This window comes from Rhyacophila brunnea, unplaced genomic scaffold (assembly GCF_057557595.1).
Source record: "Rhyacophila brunnea isolate RB1 unplaced genomic scaffold, BYU_Rbru_1.0 scaffold_15, whole genome shotgun sequence".
Classification (NCBI taxonomy): Eukaryota; Metazoa; Arthropoda; class Insecta; order Trichoptera; family Rhyacophilidae; genus Rhyacophila; species Rhyacophila brunnea.
In genome coordinates, this window is record NW_028232806.1 from 33,758,502 (window position 1) to 33,779,654 (window position 21,153).

A 21,153-nucleotide genomic window follows, 5' to 3' on the forward strand; every position below is an offset into this window, starting at 1 on the left:
ACAACTATTTTTCTTTCGATAATTATTCAAACGGGTATTTTCCGACCATCTTTCTACAAAACATACCTAATTTCTTTTCATTATCACTAGCCAGAAGATTACTTCTGTTATTAAAAGAATTTTACTTGCTCTCACGTAGGTTGGTTTCCAATGTTTGTTTCGCAGCCAACACCTACACTGCATAAACTATCCAGACATATTCAATATGGAAAATGTCTTTTCTTACCCTCTTGATTGGATGCATCTAGAAAATTTTGAAATGGAAATTATTGATTTGCAATCTAATCCTATTTGGACTAAAAATACTTATAATACATGCGAAAATGTATTGAAGAATTGGAATGTCAACGGCTTTCTCATATTGATGAATCGAAATACCGAATTGAAAACATAATATTAAAAACATGGAAAAGCATGCCTGATGCTTTTATATTTGTTGTAAAACTAGCAATCTCGATGTTGAACATTTTTTCTTCCACGTACTCATGTGAAAGTATTTTTTCTATATTGATTCATGCACATTCAAAGTCTAGAAATAGGTTGACAAAGGAAGGTTCAGCAGAATGTATTAATTTGCAATCAACGACATATTATCAGCCTGGTATAAAAAGTCTCGCAAATAACATGAAACAAAAAACGTCAAACAAAAATTAGTGTGTTGTTAAATGTTTTTATATTTCCTTATTTTCTTTCATTTATGTGTATCATTTTTTTATATATTCAGTAAACAATAATACTTACCAATGTACCTACCTACCTAATTGTTTTTTCTTTATATTCAATAAATGTGATTTAGATTATATCATATTGTGTAGATATACTTAAAAAAGAATGGCACGTGCCACGAATTAAAAAAAAAAATCGGCTTATTTTGGCACGTCGATCAAATCCTAATTGCCATCCCTAGTGAATACCAAATTATTGACTCTAGAAACCGTTCATCTTTAAATCATTGTTTAATAATGTTCGTCTTATTCGTTTATTTTCTTTAGATATCGGTAACTTCAGGAGTTCCGTGTCCGCTGGCAACTTCCCTGCAGCAGGTCCTGTGCTCAGCCTTGAGGCACGCCACCGCAGCTGTCGCACCCAGGATACAAGATCTCGTCAGGTGAGTTCTTTTAAAAACATTTAACATATTATGTTTTATATTCCTGTATAGGTGTAGGTATTATATATTTGACATGTGGTATCGTTCGTGATAATAATGTTGTCCATGACCTAAAAGAAAGTTTAAGAAAAGTGAGTAAGTATAATCTTAAAGTATTAAGAACTTACTTGTCTAGGCTGAATAGACTTTAGTCGACTAATTTGCATTTTAATGTCTATATTCTATAGCAGTCGTGGCGAACATATGGCACGCGTTTGAATATAGAAAAATACCTAATAATAATAAATGACAGATTGCATTGTACAAAAAATATCAAGCAAATACTCTTGAAGAATAAGCATTACGTTTAATCTAAATATATTATTACATAGGTCGGTCCTAAGGCATTATGCGTCACATATAATATTATCGCACTAACCTCATCAGGCGACGGGGGATCCCGCACCGCAAACTTATAATTTTGATCGATTTACAATGTTTGAGACCACTGTAGCGAGAGAATGTCTCATCTGATCGGAGCAACTCTGGTGTCAATTTGTGCGTAAAGAACCAAACTAATTAATACATTAACAAACAATCTCATTCTACCCACAAAAAAATGACTGCACCAAATAAGAAACAAAAACTTGGTGGACCTAGTAGTAATAATTATGGCACAGTTTTAAAATTGGTGGACATGTATGGCATAATTGAAAAAAGTGACTTTCCCCCCCGTGAAAAACTGCTCGGCGCGACAGTTGAAAAATAATATTTGGGAAATTTTGGCACGCGTATACGTAAAAAGGTTCGCAAACCCTGTTCTATAAGAATACAAATTGATTCCTACCGCTAAAAATGTCTCACAATGCCCATTGAAGTGCATTTGAAACAAAGCATTTCTTTGTTACATTTGTATTGGAGTTCGATTAATTGACGTTGAAAAGGCTCTTTCATATTTCGATTGTCGTTTATATGACACGTTGTCCACTTCACATCGGAATAGCTTTTAGAAACGTAGTATTTTTGCCTTTGTTTTGAAGAACATAAATAAAACTTGTCTGTGGCGTGCGGTGACTTTTGTTTGTAGGAATTCTGTTGAAAAAAGTTTAGGTACGGCGTTAGACTTCATTGAGTGCGGGCGTGTTTTCGTTTCGCTCCGCTCTCTGACCCCACATTGTGTATTGTAATCAGGGATTCAAACCGGAACTGAACCGAAAACCGGAACCGGTTCGGTACATGTTCAAACGCGTGCGTTAACATGAGCTTACTCCCCACTTCAGTAGTCGTAGGTAAGTCCTCAAATTCAAGGCACAAAGAAATCATTCTCGACATAATTCTCATATTATTAAAAAAATATATATACATTTATATGACTACGGCCGTGCGGTGCAGCATAACCATTGGTTTCGGAGCGTGGCGTCGGGCTATCATACAAGTAGATACCATAAAATGTTCTGAATTATGGTACTCGTAGCAAATATATTTTCAATACGAATTACGAAGAAAGTCGAGAATGGAGTAGTTAGGGGTCGATAATTGCATGTCCGAAAACTTGTAGGTAGTTATGCAGTTCGCCGTATTACGCTTCATCGTGAAATGTTGTATCGGAAATATAAATGGCCGTGTATTAAAGACCGTCCAACCTCTTTGGGTCATATAGTACCTACTGACATAAAATTCATGTCCAAATAAAACACGGTTCTTGTCGGTTTACACTTTACAGGAAGCCAGTAGCAAACAATTTTTGAAAATAGCGGATATACTGGATTATTTGTTAGGTTAGTTAGGTTAGGTTGAATTCATGAATTTTGCCAAAATCAGCTATGAAAATTGAATTAATGTTTATATTGAATCTAATAAAATTGGAGACCGTATAGTATACGGTTATCTCTTTCCGATAAGAAAGCTCACGGTGAACTGTGCCACAGTGAAATGTTTTACGTACAATTTACATGTAACCTGATAATTGGATGGCTCACAATAATTATGGATCAAGTCCTTCAAAATAGATCCCGAGATATTTGGACCTAAAGTTAAAACTCCTTTTGTAAAATTCACGAATGTTTTCACTACTTATATAATACTTACCATTTTTTATGGATCAATTTCAATAAATAGTCGAAACATAAAGTACCTATATTCAGGCTGAAGGAACCTGTCAAAAAGGACATGATTTACATTCGATTTTATGTCTTATTAATACTAATATCGCCATTTATGCGAAAAATTGTAGAGCTACGATTGTGATATTAACACACAATATAGAAATCTGTTTTATCTAATCACTGAAACAAATAAATCGAATTTTATGAAAATTTTACGTGATCCACCCAATTTAAGAATGTAGAGTCTGCGCCGGTTAATGTCCACTCAAGACTGTACCACCACAAAAGAATTAAAAGTGTTTCATGCTATTTTTAAAAGCGGCAATATTCTATTGTTTCCATTGAAGTGTTGAGTATTGGTATGGTATTGAACTTGAAGTGATGTTGAATATCATCGAGCAGGAGGGTTAGTGCATATTGCACTTACGGTCTGTCGCCTTTTCGAGAGAGATGTATGGCATGCTCTTTTAGCCAACAAGTAGCAAATTTTGTGTTTTGAAAAGAGACACATGGATTTAAATATTTTTTCCCTGCTGAAATATCACTCGTTACAGGCTCTAGGTATGTAATATTATCAGTTGTATTTAAAATGTGAATTGGCATGGGTATTGCTCTGAAATTAGTCATTGATTTTTGAGTGCTACTATTAATTTGCTCTAATAGTAAAACAAAGTCGCCTGCGGCGCTTGTTCACAAGGAGGTTATTAACATTCAAAATAGTTGTAAGATGCAATTTTTGATTGTTTTGTGTTGATACTCGACAACTCCATAATTCAATTAGTAGAAATCGCTAAAAAATAAACTTAAGGCCCTTACTTCTACTTCTAACACAAATTTGAAAATACTTCTGTTGTGCGTGACACATGCCATCAAATATAGCGATAGGTAGGAGGGCCCGCCAAATATCCTGACCGGGGGGGCCGCTTTAGGATGTGGGAGCCATGCCGAAGAGTCAATATCAATCAACTATTTAACATTTTGTATTTACATATTACATAGGTACTTGTAAAGAAATTATTCATTTACCGGGATTACTATTTTCTTGTATTGTTTTTATCTGCCTGACTGATGATGGTGGGTATAAACTATCGTTTCAATGCGCCAACAGGCAGAATATTATATTTCCATCGCTACCAATTTGATTAAAAAACTTTGTGGAATAGACATAAATTGTAGATATTAATACAAAATGTTCATATAGTTATGGTCTAAACTCTTCGGCTCTCAGTAATACAATTCAATCCAATGCACTAAATGTAGGCAAAGAAATGGAAAGAATAAGATCATACGTACGAAATGTTATTTCAACGTTATTGAATGTCATTTTAAAATACGTAACATGTAAAAGTCTCAGATACATGCACACCTATTAGAAAATTTCTACCCAAAAGCTTGAGTGTCATTCGAACGCCATCAGCCGAAGCTTTTCCAGCAACTTATCGACCCAAGTACTGAATTTGGAGAGATTATCTAATAACTACGCTATGTGAGTTATTTTAAATCCGTCGATATTGGCTACCTCATTTGTCATTGGTATCATATCGCAATGGGTACAGTTATGTGCATGCCTTCCTATTTTGTTTTTATTAAATCATATAATTTCGATTAATTCAATTTTTGTTGTTTATGTCTTCATCTGAAGCTCGTTAAACACACCGAGCCCCCTTCAATTCGAATTAAATAAATATATCTAAATAAAAAAATGGACAAACATTAAGGGGAGATTATTCGTGTTTGTATTTAATTATGTCCCCAGCATTCGATTTTAGTATTATAAATGCAGTGTGAGCCAAAAATACTGAGTAGGGTTCATAAAATACGTATTATTTTATAAGTAAAATTAACATATTTTTAGAACCATATAGCCCTAGGGGCGGCAGGTTATATGAAAGTATGGTGAAGCAGGCTAGTATGGTGAAAAAGTATGGTGAGGCGGGCTGCTAATCAATTCGTGGCAAAATTTCCGCGTTAACATTATATTATATTGGGACGTTATAATGACCAAAGTAAATCCTCCGTGATGCCCTGAATTTTTTATCGCGTCGCTATTTCTCGTAGGTTGTCGGCTATTGTTGGCTTGCTTCATTCAGTTGTATGAGAAAGCCGATTTCTTGCCCCTCTTTTTATTTCATACCTCTATGATATAGCCTATGAAACGTAGAATGACTATGGCCAAATCTGCTATGACCAATGTGAAAATTGTAATATTTCAAGATATGTCTGGTGCGGACGTGAGTTTTTCCATTGTCATTAATATTGGACATTTTGAGCCAAGGAATAGAAAATGCTTGGCGTATTCATAATGTAGTGTTGGCGATGACTGTTGAGGGTGTCCTAGACGGAACATAAAGCAAATTCTTCGATACTTCACGAGCTGCGTATCAGCGAGAGCTCGTCCTGTGTGCCTGCATCACATTGTGAGATTCTTCTGACAAACTGTTCGCCGTGGCCCAAAAAGTTTATAAAGATTATTTGTTTTGTGCAATATGCCTGGTAAAAGAAATTGAAGGCAAACACCGATGAGATGGAGTGACCAAGTAAAGATATTAACTGGGAAACCGATAGCATCCACCACGCGGCTTGCAGAGGTTGAGAAAAGCTAATCTTTAGTCGTGAACAACGAATAGAAAGAATATGAGTTTATGAGTTTGTGGTTTAGGTTAGGGGTCCTATGCACAGAATGTCATGTAAATTTAATTAATGACAAAATCTATTTGTGTTCTCTCATGTATAGTGCCTTTAATACTTTTTGTCCATTTCTTGATCACGAGCTTAGATTAATTTACCAACAATTAGTCACCGTATTTTACCACGTTTTTATTAGGTTAATTAATTAATTTTATTATTTTTCTTGTTTGTCCGGTACAGGTTTTTTCTTGTGCAGTACAAATTTTTTCTTGTTTGTCCAAGATTTTTAACTAACTTCCCGACTTGCTAGACATTTGAAACTTTTAGAATATATCAGAACACGACGACAATGCATTCTTTTGCCATCTTTAAGCAGAATTGAATTCATTTTCAGTTAATTCTCTTTTGTATGTTTCGGAAAAAAAAATCGTTAAATCGTTAATTTACTACTTACTATTATTGGTTGCTAAGTGGGTCCTAGCAACTAAATTATTAATATATACGTGCGTTACTATGGAAATCAATATTAAATGTCAAAATGACATTTCTGTACTTATTCTATAATATTTATTCAGTATTTCTATCAAGTACAATAAAAAGTTTTTATTAATACGTAAAATTGTCATGTTTATATGATTCAAAAGAAAATTGAAAAACGTGGTATGTAAAAAGTTCTTTTTATCTTGTAATTATTTTATATTATCCACAGTTTAGTGTTTCACATGCTTTATACCTTTATAGGAAGGAATGAGTCACCTATTTATTGTAGAAAAATCGTATAGTTACCTACGTGTACCTCTGTAAAACAATCGAGTAGGTACCGTATATCTAGTTTTGATAATTAATACTTTATAGTAATATTGGTTTTAGAGCACTCTGTAAGTAGGTATGTACATAATTCTCTTTATAGCAGTTAGTGGAATTATTTATTGTCGATCTACTCCTCGGGCCCTTTTGCGTTTTATGTACCCACTATTTGTGCGCGTGCTCCTGCGCATCTGTCGCAAAATAAGTACTTGCACAGACTTTTGGCGCCAAATTCTCCCGCCGAAATAGCGTAGCGGGCCTGTCATATTATGATGATACGCATATTTAGCTTGATGGGTAGGTACCAATAGATTATGATGGATGTGATATGTCTAGCTAGATATACCTACAGTTAGTGTAATTTTATAGGTAGGTATCTCGTTTTAGGGCTATCCTATCTTTACTCAAATCATCAAAATCAAATTTGGATAAAATTAAAGTTCACTTGTGTAACTCATTTGATTGGCCTTAGAGTGTGTAAGACACACCAATCCGTATGATCAGACGCTATTTCATGTGAAGCAAAACCCTTGTCAAGATGGCGCGATTTGACTCGCGCGCATTTCACGTACATGTGACCTCATTGAGCCGTCCACATGCACTCGCGTCGTATCGCGACGAGACACTCGTCATTTGGACAAGCTCAAAGTGATCAACACACAAATTAATGTTGAATGACATGATAGTGATTATGTAGTACTTAGTCCACATAATTTAATATTAATCAGGACCGATTTCGTCCGCTTCAATGGAACATAATCAACTGATACAAAGTATAAAATATTGAAGCTATTTATAGCAAAAAAAAAATTTTAATAAAATTATTTTCTGATAGCTCGGTAAATTTAATTGTATTATTTTTAAACCGATAATAACTTTTATTTAATTATTGTCGATATCTTCAATAAATAGCTGTTTTTACAACGTTTTTCTTAGCTCGTATTCTTATTTGTCCGGTGGTTCTTTGTCCGGTACAAATCTTGCAATCGATTTTTAACTAACTTCCTTACTTACTTAGATTTTTGACTAATTATTCATAGTTTTAATATTTTTTATATTAATTTTAAAAAACATCGATTTTTATATCAATATAAATGTGTATAACTTGAAATCCTTTTTATTTATATATCCTAATCGAACTAACTTCCCAACTAGCTAGACATTTGAAACTTTTAGATTAATATATCAGAACACGATGCCAATGCATTTTTTTAATACTTTTAGCCATCTTTAAGTAGAATTGAATTCATTTTCAGTTAATTCTGTTTTGTATGAAAAGTTATTTCGACACCATTATTGGTTGCTAGTGGTCTGGGGTCCTAGCAACTAAATTATTAATATATACGTGCGTTACTATGGAAATCGATATGACATGTCAAGATGATATTATTTCTATCAAGTACAAATTTTTTTGATCGTTGAAGCTAGTCAAGTCAAGTTTATATGTTTCAACAGAAAATTTAAAAACATATAAAAAGTTCTTTTTATCTTGTAATTTATTTTATTAATTATTATTATTATTATAGGTAATATGTAGCTGTAATATTCTATATTTTCTATCAGTTGACGATGATCCATTAATGAAATCCATTATGAAACCAGTCTTGATTATTATAAAATTTTGACGAATTAATAATAGGTTTCTACATAGTACGTTTTGTAAACTTTTTAAATTTAACTATATTGGTTATTTTATTATACCTAGTATTTTTTCCACTGTAATCCCAAGAACACTGGTCATATCGTAAGACGAAACTGGTTCTTTGATTTTTATAAAATATGGAAGAAGTATTTACATACTAAAGCAAAATAAATATAACTAACATATTTAAATAATAGTGTTTGTTATTTCGTATAGCGATAATTAATTTTCTTCTTTTCACAAGAAGTAGAGAGGTAAACTTTTTTTAATAAGTTTGAATTTACTCGCGCGTGTAATTTTCCGGCTATATTATTGATAGATATGCTTGCAATATGCCGCAAATAACTGTAGCAACATATCAGCTATCGCGTCGTGTCATTTGTATGCGGACTTCCACAGACCAGAACACCGATTTCATGCATTCTCCCCGTTAACCAAGCCTCGGTCGCAAATCCAGCGAGTGTTGCAAATGCCAGATTGATAATGTGACTGCCGCGACCCTCGTGCGCTCCTTATTGAGGATATTACTGACCAGGAGCATCACAAGAGGACGATAATGGGACGTATCATTAACAGGGCGGGGTGGTGTACGTACACTTTCTGGACAAATTGTGTCAAAGTATTTAATTGAATTTTAAAATGATCACCCATCGAAATAATCTGCTTGCTTGTATTTACGTTCTCGTGGGATAATAAAAAGAATTTATTAGACTAAATTATTATTTGACAATTCAGGAAATATATTTTAACTCTCAGTTTTGTTACAGGTACACAGAAATATACTACACAATAACTTATATCGTATCAATGTACCTATATACATTTTCGGTAACCGGACAAAACAGAACATGACAAAACAGAACAGTGACAAAACAGAACAGCCAGGGGAAAAATGAAACATTAATGTTTGTGGAATCTATTTAGGTTAGGTTAGGTCATTATTTCGTTGTACCTAGTCACCCAATCATTTTGAACATATTATATTGATTAAGATGAGATATCCTAAGCTTGCCGGCAAAGTCCCGTTTATTTGAGGCTTTCTAGCGATTAGTAATGCAGAAATGATTTATTATGACGTATTGAAAATCTGTGTTATTAAAAATTTATCAACATAATAGAGATAGGACAATTTCAATATTACATTTATATTTTTCCTTAAATGTCATAGTTATATTTATCGTTGTTCTGTTTTGTCGTGTTCTGTTTTGTCATTTTCTGTTTTGTCATGTTCTGTTTTGTCACTGTTCTGTTTTGTCATATATATGTTATAGGTCGAACCATATACAAGTAATTTCAACTCACAAATAAACCTGAGTGCTGCTTCAGATGTCGAAAAAAATATGCCTAAAATGTACCTAGGTCGGAACTGTATAAGTGAAATGGCATATAATCGCAATTCATATCACAAATACACATGCACCAAAAGAACACACTACTCTAATAAATGCAATAAACTATGATCATTTGGAAAGATTGAACTATGTTCTTGAAAAATAACAATATTATTTTTTTTAAATTTTGATTTAATCATCAAATCTTCAGCGTTTTTCAAAATGCCTGTTTACACTAAATAACAACAAACGGCATATTTTAAATCCTCTTGTTGTAAAGATATGAAAACGGTTATCATATATTTTTTATTCCTACTATTTCCTTATACTTTTCATATAGTATTCCATGAGCTATTTTTTTTTTTGGAATCAGATCTTTAACATCAAAATATTACCTACAATCCGCGCGCGGGTGAGTATTTTCAAGAATAGGTGAAACGAAATTTCGCATACGTCGCCAATCGCCGAGCGGCATTCGAGGTGGTAGCACGTCGTTTTTTTTGTGATGGCGCCGTAAGAATATATTCTGTATACCAAATGTAAACTATTGTAACTCCAAAAATCGTGAAATGGAGTTATTGTTATATTGTTACTTCATTACTTATCCTGCATGCGTGGTAAACAGCTCTCAGCACTCTTATTATAAAAGTTAAAAATAAAAAATGTCATTTTAACTCCATAACTATTAGAGGTAAACAACAGTAAGAAAACATACAATTCTTTTGATGAAACTTATAATCGAACTACAGCGGTAAACAAACAAAAAGGTTTTGATAAATTTTATCTTTTTCCATTCACGAATGCCACAAGTTGAAAGTTCCAAAAATCACAAATTCGTCTCTCCTGTGAAGTTGTTATTTTGGATTTACCGTAGTTTACCTCTGGTATACAGTATTCTTATATCGTGTAAAGATGACTAAAAAACGTTATGCCTGTACTCGAAAAAGAAAACATGTCAATGAATATATTATTATTATTACTAATATAACAATAAACATAACACTAAATGGACGCATGTTGAATGTTTATGACAAATTATGTTCCGTGCGGCACGCCTCATTAGCTAAAACCGCGCGTCGCATAGTTACGATCTTTTTAGACCATGCCTCAGATTAGGTATAGCCTTAAGTAGGTATTGATTTATTTTATCGTATGGCGACAGGTTAGTAATGTAAAGTCAAAGCAAACCCAGTTGTTTTGTCATTTTTGTTTATTACTGATGCTATTATATACGAGTACCTAATAAAAATCTCGTATTATAAATTAATTTAATGTAATTTTAGCTGTCGCTGTACCGTGATACATTGAAATAATTGTATACGATGGAAACTTCATCCCCCGGTTGTTAGGGGTGGCCGAAGCAAGTACCTACTCGCTCCGGCACTTTGATGCGAATTAGATGACGGCCGGCGAAGTGCTCAGACCGACAACAATGCGACAATCCAATCGGGGGGTGGAAAATGTTGCATTTTTGCTACGCAAGGGTGGAAGGACAAATTCGTAGAGGTTCGTCCATGTCTTATCAAGTACCAACTGAATAACGTTAACTCCATTGAATATGACTTCCTAATATTATACATGTAAACCGTAGATAGGTCGTATTCGGAAATTTGTACGTATCAGTTCACCGCAGGACACTTATTCGTGCGGCGCAGTACGTGAAACATGAGTTCGTGTACCATTTAATCAAAAGACGAGTTCTTCGTTGAACATTTCACCGTGGAGTATATTTGTACGTGAAAAACGTTCAAAACGTCATGCAGGTGCCAATGCAGTGCAGTTTAGCGTGAGGTGACCTCATTGTTGTTTTAGTGATGTCGGCAGATTTTGCCAACTGACAATGTTCGTTTAAAGGTTCAAAATGTGCTACGGGATGGGCATCAGTCTGATAACATTTTAAACACTTAGAACATCGACATTACACACGTTTTCCCGTAGCGGCAGCTTACTGTGACGTCACGTGCTAGTTCGCGACATGCACCTCATTTTGGTTCGCGCTTTACTCGCATGTAGAGTTTCCCACATTTACCTCAAATTCGGCGTTCTAGCTATAATCATTAACGGGTGTCCTTGTTTGACCCATAAACGACCTCTCCGCCATATGTGAGGCATGAGCATATATTTTTTTATGGTTTATCTATCCCTCGTTAATCAAGTTATATTAATATATTATCGAGTGCATGGCGTACTCGATATTTGCTTTGATGTTATTTAAGTGTTTACATGCGGAATCGGAGGATTGATAAGTCAACCGTGGCATACTGCTGCACTGGCGGAAGGGTTGACCATTATGGCACGTTCACACTTGACCCATATAAAATGATTTACAAAATAGTAAAACTGTAAAACGGCAAAAGTCAATAATGGCGTGTATTTTCAAAGTGAACTTATTCCACTAAAGCCAAAAAACTGTTTACGGTGTTTATGTTATACATGCTTTTTGTATTGAAGCCTGGAAGTCACATATTCAATATTTTGCAGGAGAGCAGTTTTAACATAGTTAATCTAATCTAGTTAAAATACCTACTCCCGTTTGGTCTCAAACTCCGTATGTTAAGCAACGTAAAGCAAAAATGACTTAAATTGCTCTTTCAGCTCTGAAGTATAATAATAATTGGGCTATCTAGTGTAAATCTTGCCCATTCTTTGAATAATAAAATGCATAATTCGTGTCACATTTGGGATCACAGAGATTATCAATATAATTTTTTATTGTAAATATTTCACTATAATAATGTCGACATAAATTTAACTAATGGTTTTATAAATGCTTTTAAAAATTAATAAATATAAAAAAATCACCACTTCTTCACATGGCCGTACTGAAATATGACTATATTCTAAAACATTAGAGCGGGAGGTTTAAAAGAATACTATTTTATGTAATAAAAATACTTTATGCAGTCATCAAATGTTTAAAATAAATATAAAGGATAATAAGGCTTCAAAATTATGTAAATAGATTATCTACAACTTATAAGGAATGTCCAGGATCATACTTTGAAAATAGCATTAAAGCTCCATTTTGACGTATGCTGAGCATGTCCCCCCTTAAGAGAACGTGAATACACATTTAAATTCTGCATGCATAACTCAAAAATGATAAAAATGTGACTTCCGCACTTTTAGCTCTAAGGTACAGAGTTACTTTTGTTACTAACACCAATTTTGAAGTTGATTTTTCTACTGGATTGAATGCTATTAGGTTCTTGTATACAAAAAATAAGTAGGTACTTGTTAAAAATTTTATCCTTTACATCTGGCATTCATAACTCATTTTCGTCAAGTAGTGGAATAAGTTCACTTTGAAAATACACTCTTCAATAATGGCTACATGTGTATTTTCTTTGTTAATTAATTAATTTAACTGGCGTTTCCTTGGTAGAACTCTATTATTATATTTTTGGTGGTATAAGAAATATGAATTATGTATGTTGATTGCTGTTACGGGCTATAAACCCATACACAGAATAGTCGTAAAGATTCAGACAATTCCCTTCACGCCCAGATAGTCATGATAGAACAAGGGGGTGTAGGTACTATGTTAATGTCTGCTTTACTTCTCGTTCACATCAGTGACATGGTCTTCATCTATTCTATTATTATTGTTTATATAAAACATATGGGTATGCTCATAAAAAAAACATTATTTCGGTTATTATTATTTCGGTTTATTATGGTTGTAAAATTAACTAAACATACATTGCAATTAGGTGACACGCGTTCATATTTTTACAGTAGTGTTGTCCTATTCTGCTAACATGAGAACACTTCTACTTAAATAATGTCACATACAACTTACACGGACCCTACTTACTTTCTTAAGATTGCTGAACAGACTATTCGGTTCAATAACCGATTGCAGGATCTCTATCCCGAGCTCGTTCTCTCTTTAGTGGGTTAAACTCTACGTGAAGTTTTTGGTACACGTGTTTCCTCCAGAGGCACCCCAGAGACCGAGTGCTCACTGGGTTTCTTCATAAACATAAACGGTACATATGTGGTCGAAATATAAACCCTATGGATATTGCACGAAAGGTGCATATCAAAAATTCACGTGATTTTGTGTATAAAACTGACTCCTGAGTAACAAGTCAGTGGCTAGCGATAAACGAGCAGAATGTCACGCTCTCCTCTCGGGTTGATTTATTATTAGGTAGGTACCTACTATTTATTTGGACTCTTTTAAAATTAGTGTAAACGTATCTTTGTGAGGCTGCTTTTTATTGAATATTCGTGCATAACCATAGGGTGTATTTCGCGACATATGGACGCTTCTCGATTCCGCGATTCGGCCTGCCCTAAATACCCCGCAACCCCGCATCGCACTGCTCCACTGGTGTAAGTGAGTTACTCGCTCGAGTGGGGGAGACAACAACTGTCATGTACAAGCGCTGCACTGTCACTTCAATTTGCCACTTGACAATACAATTTTATCGCTTTTTTGTGTTACTATTTTGTATGAATACAATATCAATTTTTTGCCTGCCTCTGCCTCCAGAAGTATTTTTAAATTCAGGCCAAAGAGTGCCTTATTAATTTTGGGTCTGAGCTGACTGTATTCAGGCAGTGGCACTGAATTGCGAATTACTGGTATGGTAGTGCTAGGATTATCTTCGAATGCAATGCAGTCACCTGTTCGCAATAAATGAATATATTTTATATCTACCAAACGTAGCTGGCAAACACAGAATAAGACTATTATAGTTTTCATTTGAAATGCAATGCAAGTGGGATTATTTTGTATAGGTATATATTATGTATACAACTAATAATTATGACATAATATATGAAGATGACACAAGAAAAAAACAATTAATATATGTTACAAAGCCTATAACTTAGGACAGTCAAATCCATCGTAGGCAAAACCCTTAGAGATTAGGAGGTACATAAAAAAATTAACAAATCCGAGAGATTTGAAAAGTTGAGGTTGTGTCATATCTTGATGCACGGAGGCCACTGGCCGCTATCTTCCTAGTTAACCTCTTAAAAGTTGAAAAGATAACTAAGACTGAACCTCGCAAAATCCGAATAAAATAGATCTATTCGAGATATCTACTCTAATAGAGCGTACCCTTTTTTGAGTTGCTCCGCTCCGGTGACCTAATACTTGCTCCACCTCCGCTTCATGGTCTGCTTCGCTCCGGGTAAAAAGTTTTAATATGTATTATATGTATACAAATATTAAAATTCTACTTTAAAAAAAATACCCACAGCAAATCGTCTTTCATTATTTGCCTCTTCTGTCAAAAAAATAAGGATATTTATCACTCGGCAGTGTTGCCGTATTTCAAATAATTTCAGTGTTGCAAATTGTCGAATATACCTAATATTTTCATTGGATTTTAGGATGAAAATTTTACAATAATAAAAAAAAACATCCAGAGCAGTGGAGCACCACAAATGTTAGGTGCTCCGGGTAAAACCCCATTGCTCCACTGCTCCGTGCTCCTGCTCCGAGTTCCGTTCCAACGCTCTGATTCTAACCGTTTGTTTCGTTCAAATTATTACCATTTATTTCCACATATTGTAACAATCATCATTTTCCACAGAGTTTACTATTACATTGAAAGTATGAGCAATAACCAGCACTACCATAGTTTCAAATCACGGCCTGACTATTATAGTGACCGTTGCCTATGACAGTACTTGATGAAAATGAGTAGTATAAAATTCGCCTCAATTTGAAATCTTTGAGTTTGAATTAGTGATAGTTCCCCATAGTTGTCTTAAAAATACTGCTTCTTCGCTGGGACCTGGTGCTTTGTATTAATTAATCTATGTTTGTTCTTTCCTAGAAACTGAATAAAATTACGTTGCCTTTGCTAACTGAAACGACACCATGTAGCTATTGAATCGATATAGAAGAATAACAAACGGCTGAGCATTTATTTTTTTTGAGATTTCTCAGTTAATTTTTTGATTAACTTTATTTTAAGTGGCCGAACAGTGGCGTCCCGTTATTTTTCTTCTCGATCGTAAATATTTCCTTCGCTACGCCGCCAAAAGATGGGGACAGATTGAAATATATGTCCTTGTTTTCGTGTATACATTTCAATTACCCTTGCCAGCATGGTCGCCTCCAGCCATCTCCACCCCCTCCCCCGGCCACCCTCTCGTAATATAATTCGATAATCATGAGCGTGGCCCCTTTTAAAACTGTCACTGCGAAGGGGGAAGGGAGGCGAACACGTCACATGCCAAATAGCTCTATACTGAAATGCCTGAAAATTTATAATTCATATAATATTATAGTATATTGTTTGATTAACCGATGTCTTTCGAGAATTTGGGCTATTCCTGGAAGGATTGCTATTAAATATTTTTGTTCAAATAACGATATGGTGATGTCAGAACGCTTTAGTGTGGTTGAATCTGTTGCCACACAAAAATTAATAAGCAATTTATGTACGTATCGGCATTGCAAAATAACGACAATAAACAAGATGGCAGCCTGCTTTGACGTTTTGTTATTATGTAGATATGTATAGCGTAGGTGCATACCAGGGAACTCAGAAATAATGGGAACTGAAATACCTAACGGGCAAGAAGAAGCAGGCAACCGAGTAAGGGAGACTACATGTGTCAAGAATACGTCATACGTCAAATACTGACAAGTGCTCTCGGTTTATGCATTGACGCTAATTTAATATCGGTGTGTTACACACACTATTGCACGTCTATAATGCGTGGTTTATTTTCGTAGGAACCCTGCGTCAAAATTTACTGTATTTATATAGCCTATCGGAATTATATTTATTATCTGTTCTGTGGTTCGTACCCACCATTATTTGCAATAATTGTTTGTGTTTTATGTAGATGGCCTTGGCTGTATAAAGTAGTCACAAATGAATCTGCAATTTAAAATGACTGTTTTGATCATCAGCCCTAGTTATCTTTTTCGGCATTGTTCACTTTCATTTATTAATTAAGTTCCGTTTCCATATAATGTTATAAACTTTTAACGGTAAAATACATTGTCTACAATATATTAGGTAGATACTTAGACAGAAAGTCTCCAGCAATGCTACAAGAGAGATCTACGCTCAACTCGAGTTTACATGGAAGGAGGGACCTTTAAATATATATTTCCATAGATAATAAAATAACATAACCTTGTGTTATGAGCAGTACCTAGCTATCGCCCGCCTACGTTGCACAGTCATTTCGCAGGAGCGCTACCTTAGTGCTCATACACACAGCACTGCAGCTGTAGCGCGTCGACGACTTGATTCCAAATGTATCACATTTAAATCTCAATTTTGATTATTTCTATCCAACTGGAGATTCTACTCGGATGCATTTGGAATCAAGTAAGACCTGCGACGACGCGCTGTTTTAATCGTGAAACACTTTCATTAACAACAACAACAAAATATTACCATACAATGAGTGCATTTTGTATACCTGCATATAGTATTATGACTGTTCGAAAGCAGTTTACTTATTAATTCAAACTGTAACAAAACACCCCATGTAGCTATAAAAGGGTTAATCCTCCTTGATGCAAAGTGGCATTGATTGAAATGTTTCCCCATAGGTTTTATTCTATTCAATTGTAGAACTGCTACTTATCAGCTATCGCTACGTATATGCAGGTACATTTATCTGAATGTGTGGAGAAAATATTTTAACAGTTTCGGAAAATAGGTAATTAAATTATGCAATGATGGAAAACCCTCTACTAGACGGAGCCTGTGCAGGTGAAGCCGAGAAAAAAAACTCAAAAACTACTGTTTAAATTAGCTCTACCTAATTGTTTTTGTATAGGATCCGTAGAAAACTTTACTGTTTTGACACAATTTTAGATTTAAAATCAGTGGTTATATTAAATTTAACAAAGTATTCATTATGTAACCGAATTGTTGCGGTTTTAGCTTTTTTTTATAATAATTTAGTTTAGTTTTTTATTTATAATAATTAATAACAAATTCTAAACGTAACAACAACAATCAACCAATACATTTAAGTAAGTACTTAAGTATTTTTCAAATAATATTATGTCAATAACACTTATTAATTAAAATGAATCAAGTTGCATATTAATATTTCATAATAATTAAAGTGACACTAAAACCAAACATTCTTAATTATTAAGATGATACTTCAGTGAAACGGCAAATAATATTTCTCAACTATAGGTGCGACGAAATTTCGGCCTCGCTGGCAATCGGAGAGCGAAAGTCGAGCTGTGAACACGTCAATTTGTTTTGTGATAACGACGAGGGAATTAATTGACTAAAAACGTTACCCATTTACTTGAAAAAGAAAAAATGTCAATGAATATATTATTATTGTTAGTAATAGAACAATAAACATAACATTAAATGGAGGCATGTTGACTTTTTATGACAAATTATGTTTTGGTCTGCACGCGTCATTTACACAATCTTCGCGGCGCGTAGTCACGATCGTTTTAGACCGTGCCCCAGCTGAAGTATAGCCTTAACATAAAACAAAAATATAAAGCAATAAACACATTTTAATAATATACCTATCACAAAACAACTAATTAAGATTAATCAATATTTAATAACATGATACATTAAATTTGATTGATAATTCGTTAAAAAATTTGCAATTTACATTATTACCACTTGACGGACAATCAAGAAAAAAGAAATCAGCAAATAAAATTAATAAAAATATAAATAAAATTATAAATAATGCACATTCTATGAAGTTATGTTAAATCAATAAGACAGTCCCGAACATTATATTATAGGATACAGTAACGGAGATGGCACACAATTTAAGTTAAGTTATTTTAATATGTACGTACCTACTAATATTTCATAAGGAGAGCCTCTTGTGTTAGTCAAACTCTTTCATATCTATATAGGTATTATTCATGTTCATAAATCAATTTTTTTTTTACCATTATTCTAAATTTGAAATTAGATAGAGTATAGATAGAATATAATATTGCATATTTATTCAATTGCGTGTAATTCTAATTAATGATTCAATTTGTCTATCCATTTTGTATATTCATGTGTTGTTAATTCACTGATGTAGTAATAGTATTGTATTTCTTTGGATTTTTATGGCTGTCATGTCGACTATGTTCAAGCCCTTTGATCTAACTATGGGTTACCATTTCTGGATCCAGTTATTACACGTCGCCGCCTTATATTATTTGACACAGATTCACAGATAGAGTAGCCAAGTTGGCAACAGATAGAGTTGCCGTTTCATAACTTTGCACTCCGACTCTAGGATGAAAATGATGTAATATAATAAATAAAAAAAATAAAAAAGCCTTTTTATTTCTTACAAACAAAAGTAAATGACAGTTAATTGACTATATCTAATGAATATATATATATAACCCATGAATATATCTATTATATATATATATATATCTATCTATGATTGTATTATCTACTTATTTTCTAGTTTATATAATATGAATTATTATTATTTTTTATATTTTTTATTTTGTATATAATACTATTAGATAATGTTTATAAATTAAACAATGATAAGTAATTAGCTTGATTGGTTTGTAAGAACCCCTCTTCGGGTGAAGGCCTCCTCCAAAGAGTCCTACTGGACTTGTTTTTGGATATTTGTAGCCAATTTGGGCCCGCTGTCTTTATGATGTCATCTTGGTATCTCGCATCGCGCAATATAATATTACAAAAATATTTTTTTTACATAGGTATTTATTATGTATTTATTTTCTTATTACTACACATATTAATACACGTGAATATCATTTGATTTAATTGTATGTGAGGTAATCAGGCAGAAAGGCGTATCAGTGTAGTAAACACTGCAAAAAAGGTGCAAAGTTATAAAACTTATACTCTACCTACTGTCAAATGTGCATGGCATACCTACCCATACATGCAATCAAAATTGTTTTATTTAAATAATTTGAATACACCTGTTAGAAATATAATTATAACCATTTAACTGTGCCAAGCCAGTCTGGTTCTGCGAGGAATCTATGATAATAATATTATTAGCATTAAAATATGACACTATATTTGTCGATATATCCCGATTGCGAACGATATGCCAAATTAATTAATTTCAAAAAAATACAAACAAAAACCAGTTGATATAATAATTATGCAAGTCAATCAAAAAATAGACAAAATTTCGATGGACAATATTATTCACAATGTAGGTAAGTTAATAAATTATGAATTTAATGATTATTACTTCGTAACTCTTCTTCCGTCAATCGTCCAATCGGGTGCAGTGCTTTTTATTCGAATGTGCTTTTCCATTGTCGTTAATTTATTATGCGCTCCAAAAGTTCATTCGATTGTATTTAAACATTCACTCAAAGGGCGCGCAAAAAGCTCATTCACACAACAACAAAAAATCAACACTATAATTTATTTATATGCATATTTTTATATGTACTTCAAACGTGGAAATGGAATGAAACATCAAAGTGACCAATAGTTACTGTAATATACCTATATTGTGCAGGAAGGTATAGGTACATTTTCTTTTGTAGTTTCATAAAATTTATTAAACACTAGCGCATCTATTCTATACACAAGACTGCTTTTGGCCTTTACGGCAGCTAAATAGTGTAGGAAAGCATCAAATTATTAACAATTACAATACGTTAGCCGTCTGAACTATCAAAACTGTCTATCTCAGTCTAAAATTTATCACAGCCAAGAGAGGTGCTGTTAAAATATAGCACTTATTGTAACAATTATAACTAAATTATTGTAATTGTTACAATAAGTGTTAATAATTCGATACTTTCCTACCTTATTTAACTGCCGTAGCGGACCGAAAGCAGTCTTGTGTATAGAATAGATGCGCAGATGCCATTAAGAAAAAAATGGTGTAGCGTTCATATTTTAACTATGAAGATACTATGTACCATTTTGGAGGCTTGCAGGCTGAAGAAGGGTCAGTAGACCAAAGCAATGTTAGTTGGGCGGGTTAGGTACAACAGATTACGAATAATCGATTGAACTGGAGGGGGTATCTGACTTGGTCAGGGTTCACAGCTGGTAAGCTGGTAACCGCACCAATTGGGTATGTACATCATATCTGTCAATCTGTCGAGGAGGATGGTTATTTTCAACTCACTCAACCAGGCAACACAAACCGTTTGTGCGCTCTAGCTATTAGATTCATGCTCTGGGTCCAATCATATATTGAATTTTCCAGACGCGGGAATCGAACTCACAACAGACGTTCTGTCACGGATAGATTGATGCTATAGCTATACAATTCACCGTCTGAGACTATTGTATGTGAACAATCATAGATTTGAGATAATTGAACTTAAAGATTTTAACCTTACTAAACCAAGCCATAAAATAATGAATAGAGTACTTGGTAAAGGTATGGATAATTAAAAAAAAAAAAAAAAACAAAGAGCCCAGGAACTACACTGATAGAACTGACATACGACATTTGTATATAATATACTATTATGTAGCTTGGTAAAGGTGAAAGTTTCAAGGCATGGCTAAACCGTAGTAAATATTTTACTTCTCCAGTGCGTACGCATAATTCTAATAGAAATAAAACTAAATTTTTGTGAGTAACTTCAGAATAAAATAA

At 33.7% G+C, this 21,153-nt stretch overlaps 1 protein-coding gene across 1 annotated transcript in view; it reads left to right on the forward strand.

The window, feature by feature from the left end:
- The window catches only part of ssp3 (SCAPER domain-containing protein short spindle 3), a 162,434-nt gene that overhangs the window by 49,853 nt on the left and 91,428 nt on the right, over positions 1–21,153 (forward strand). The window contains exon 16 of the mRNA XM_085943312.1: positions 993–1,108. Within this exon, the coding sequence (XP_085799438.1) occupies positions 993–1,108 (116 nt within the window). The remainder of the gene's footprint in view (positions 1–992; positions 1,109–21,153) is intronic.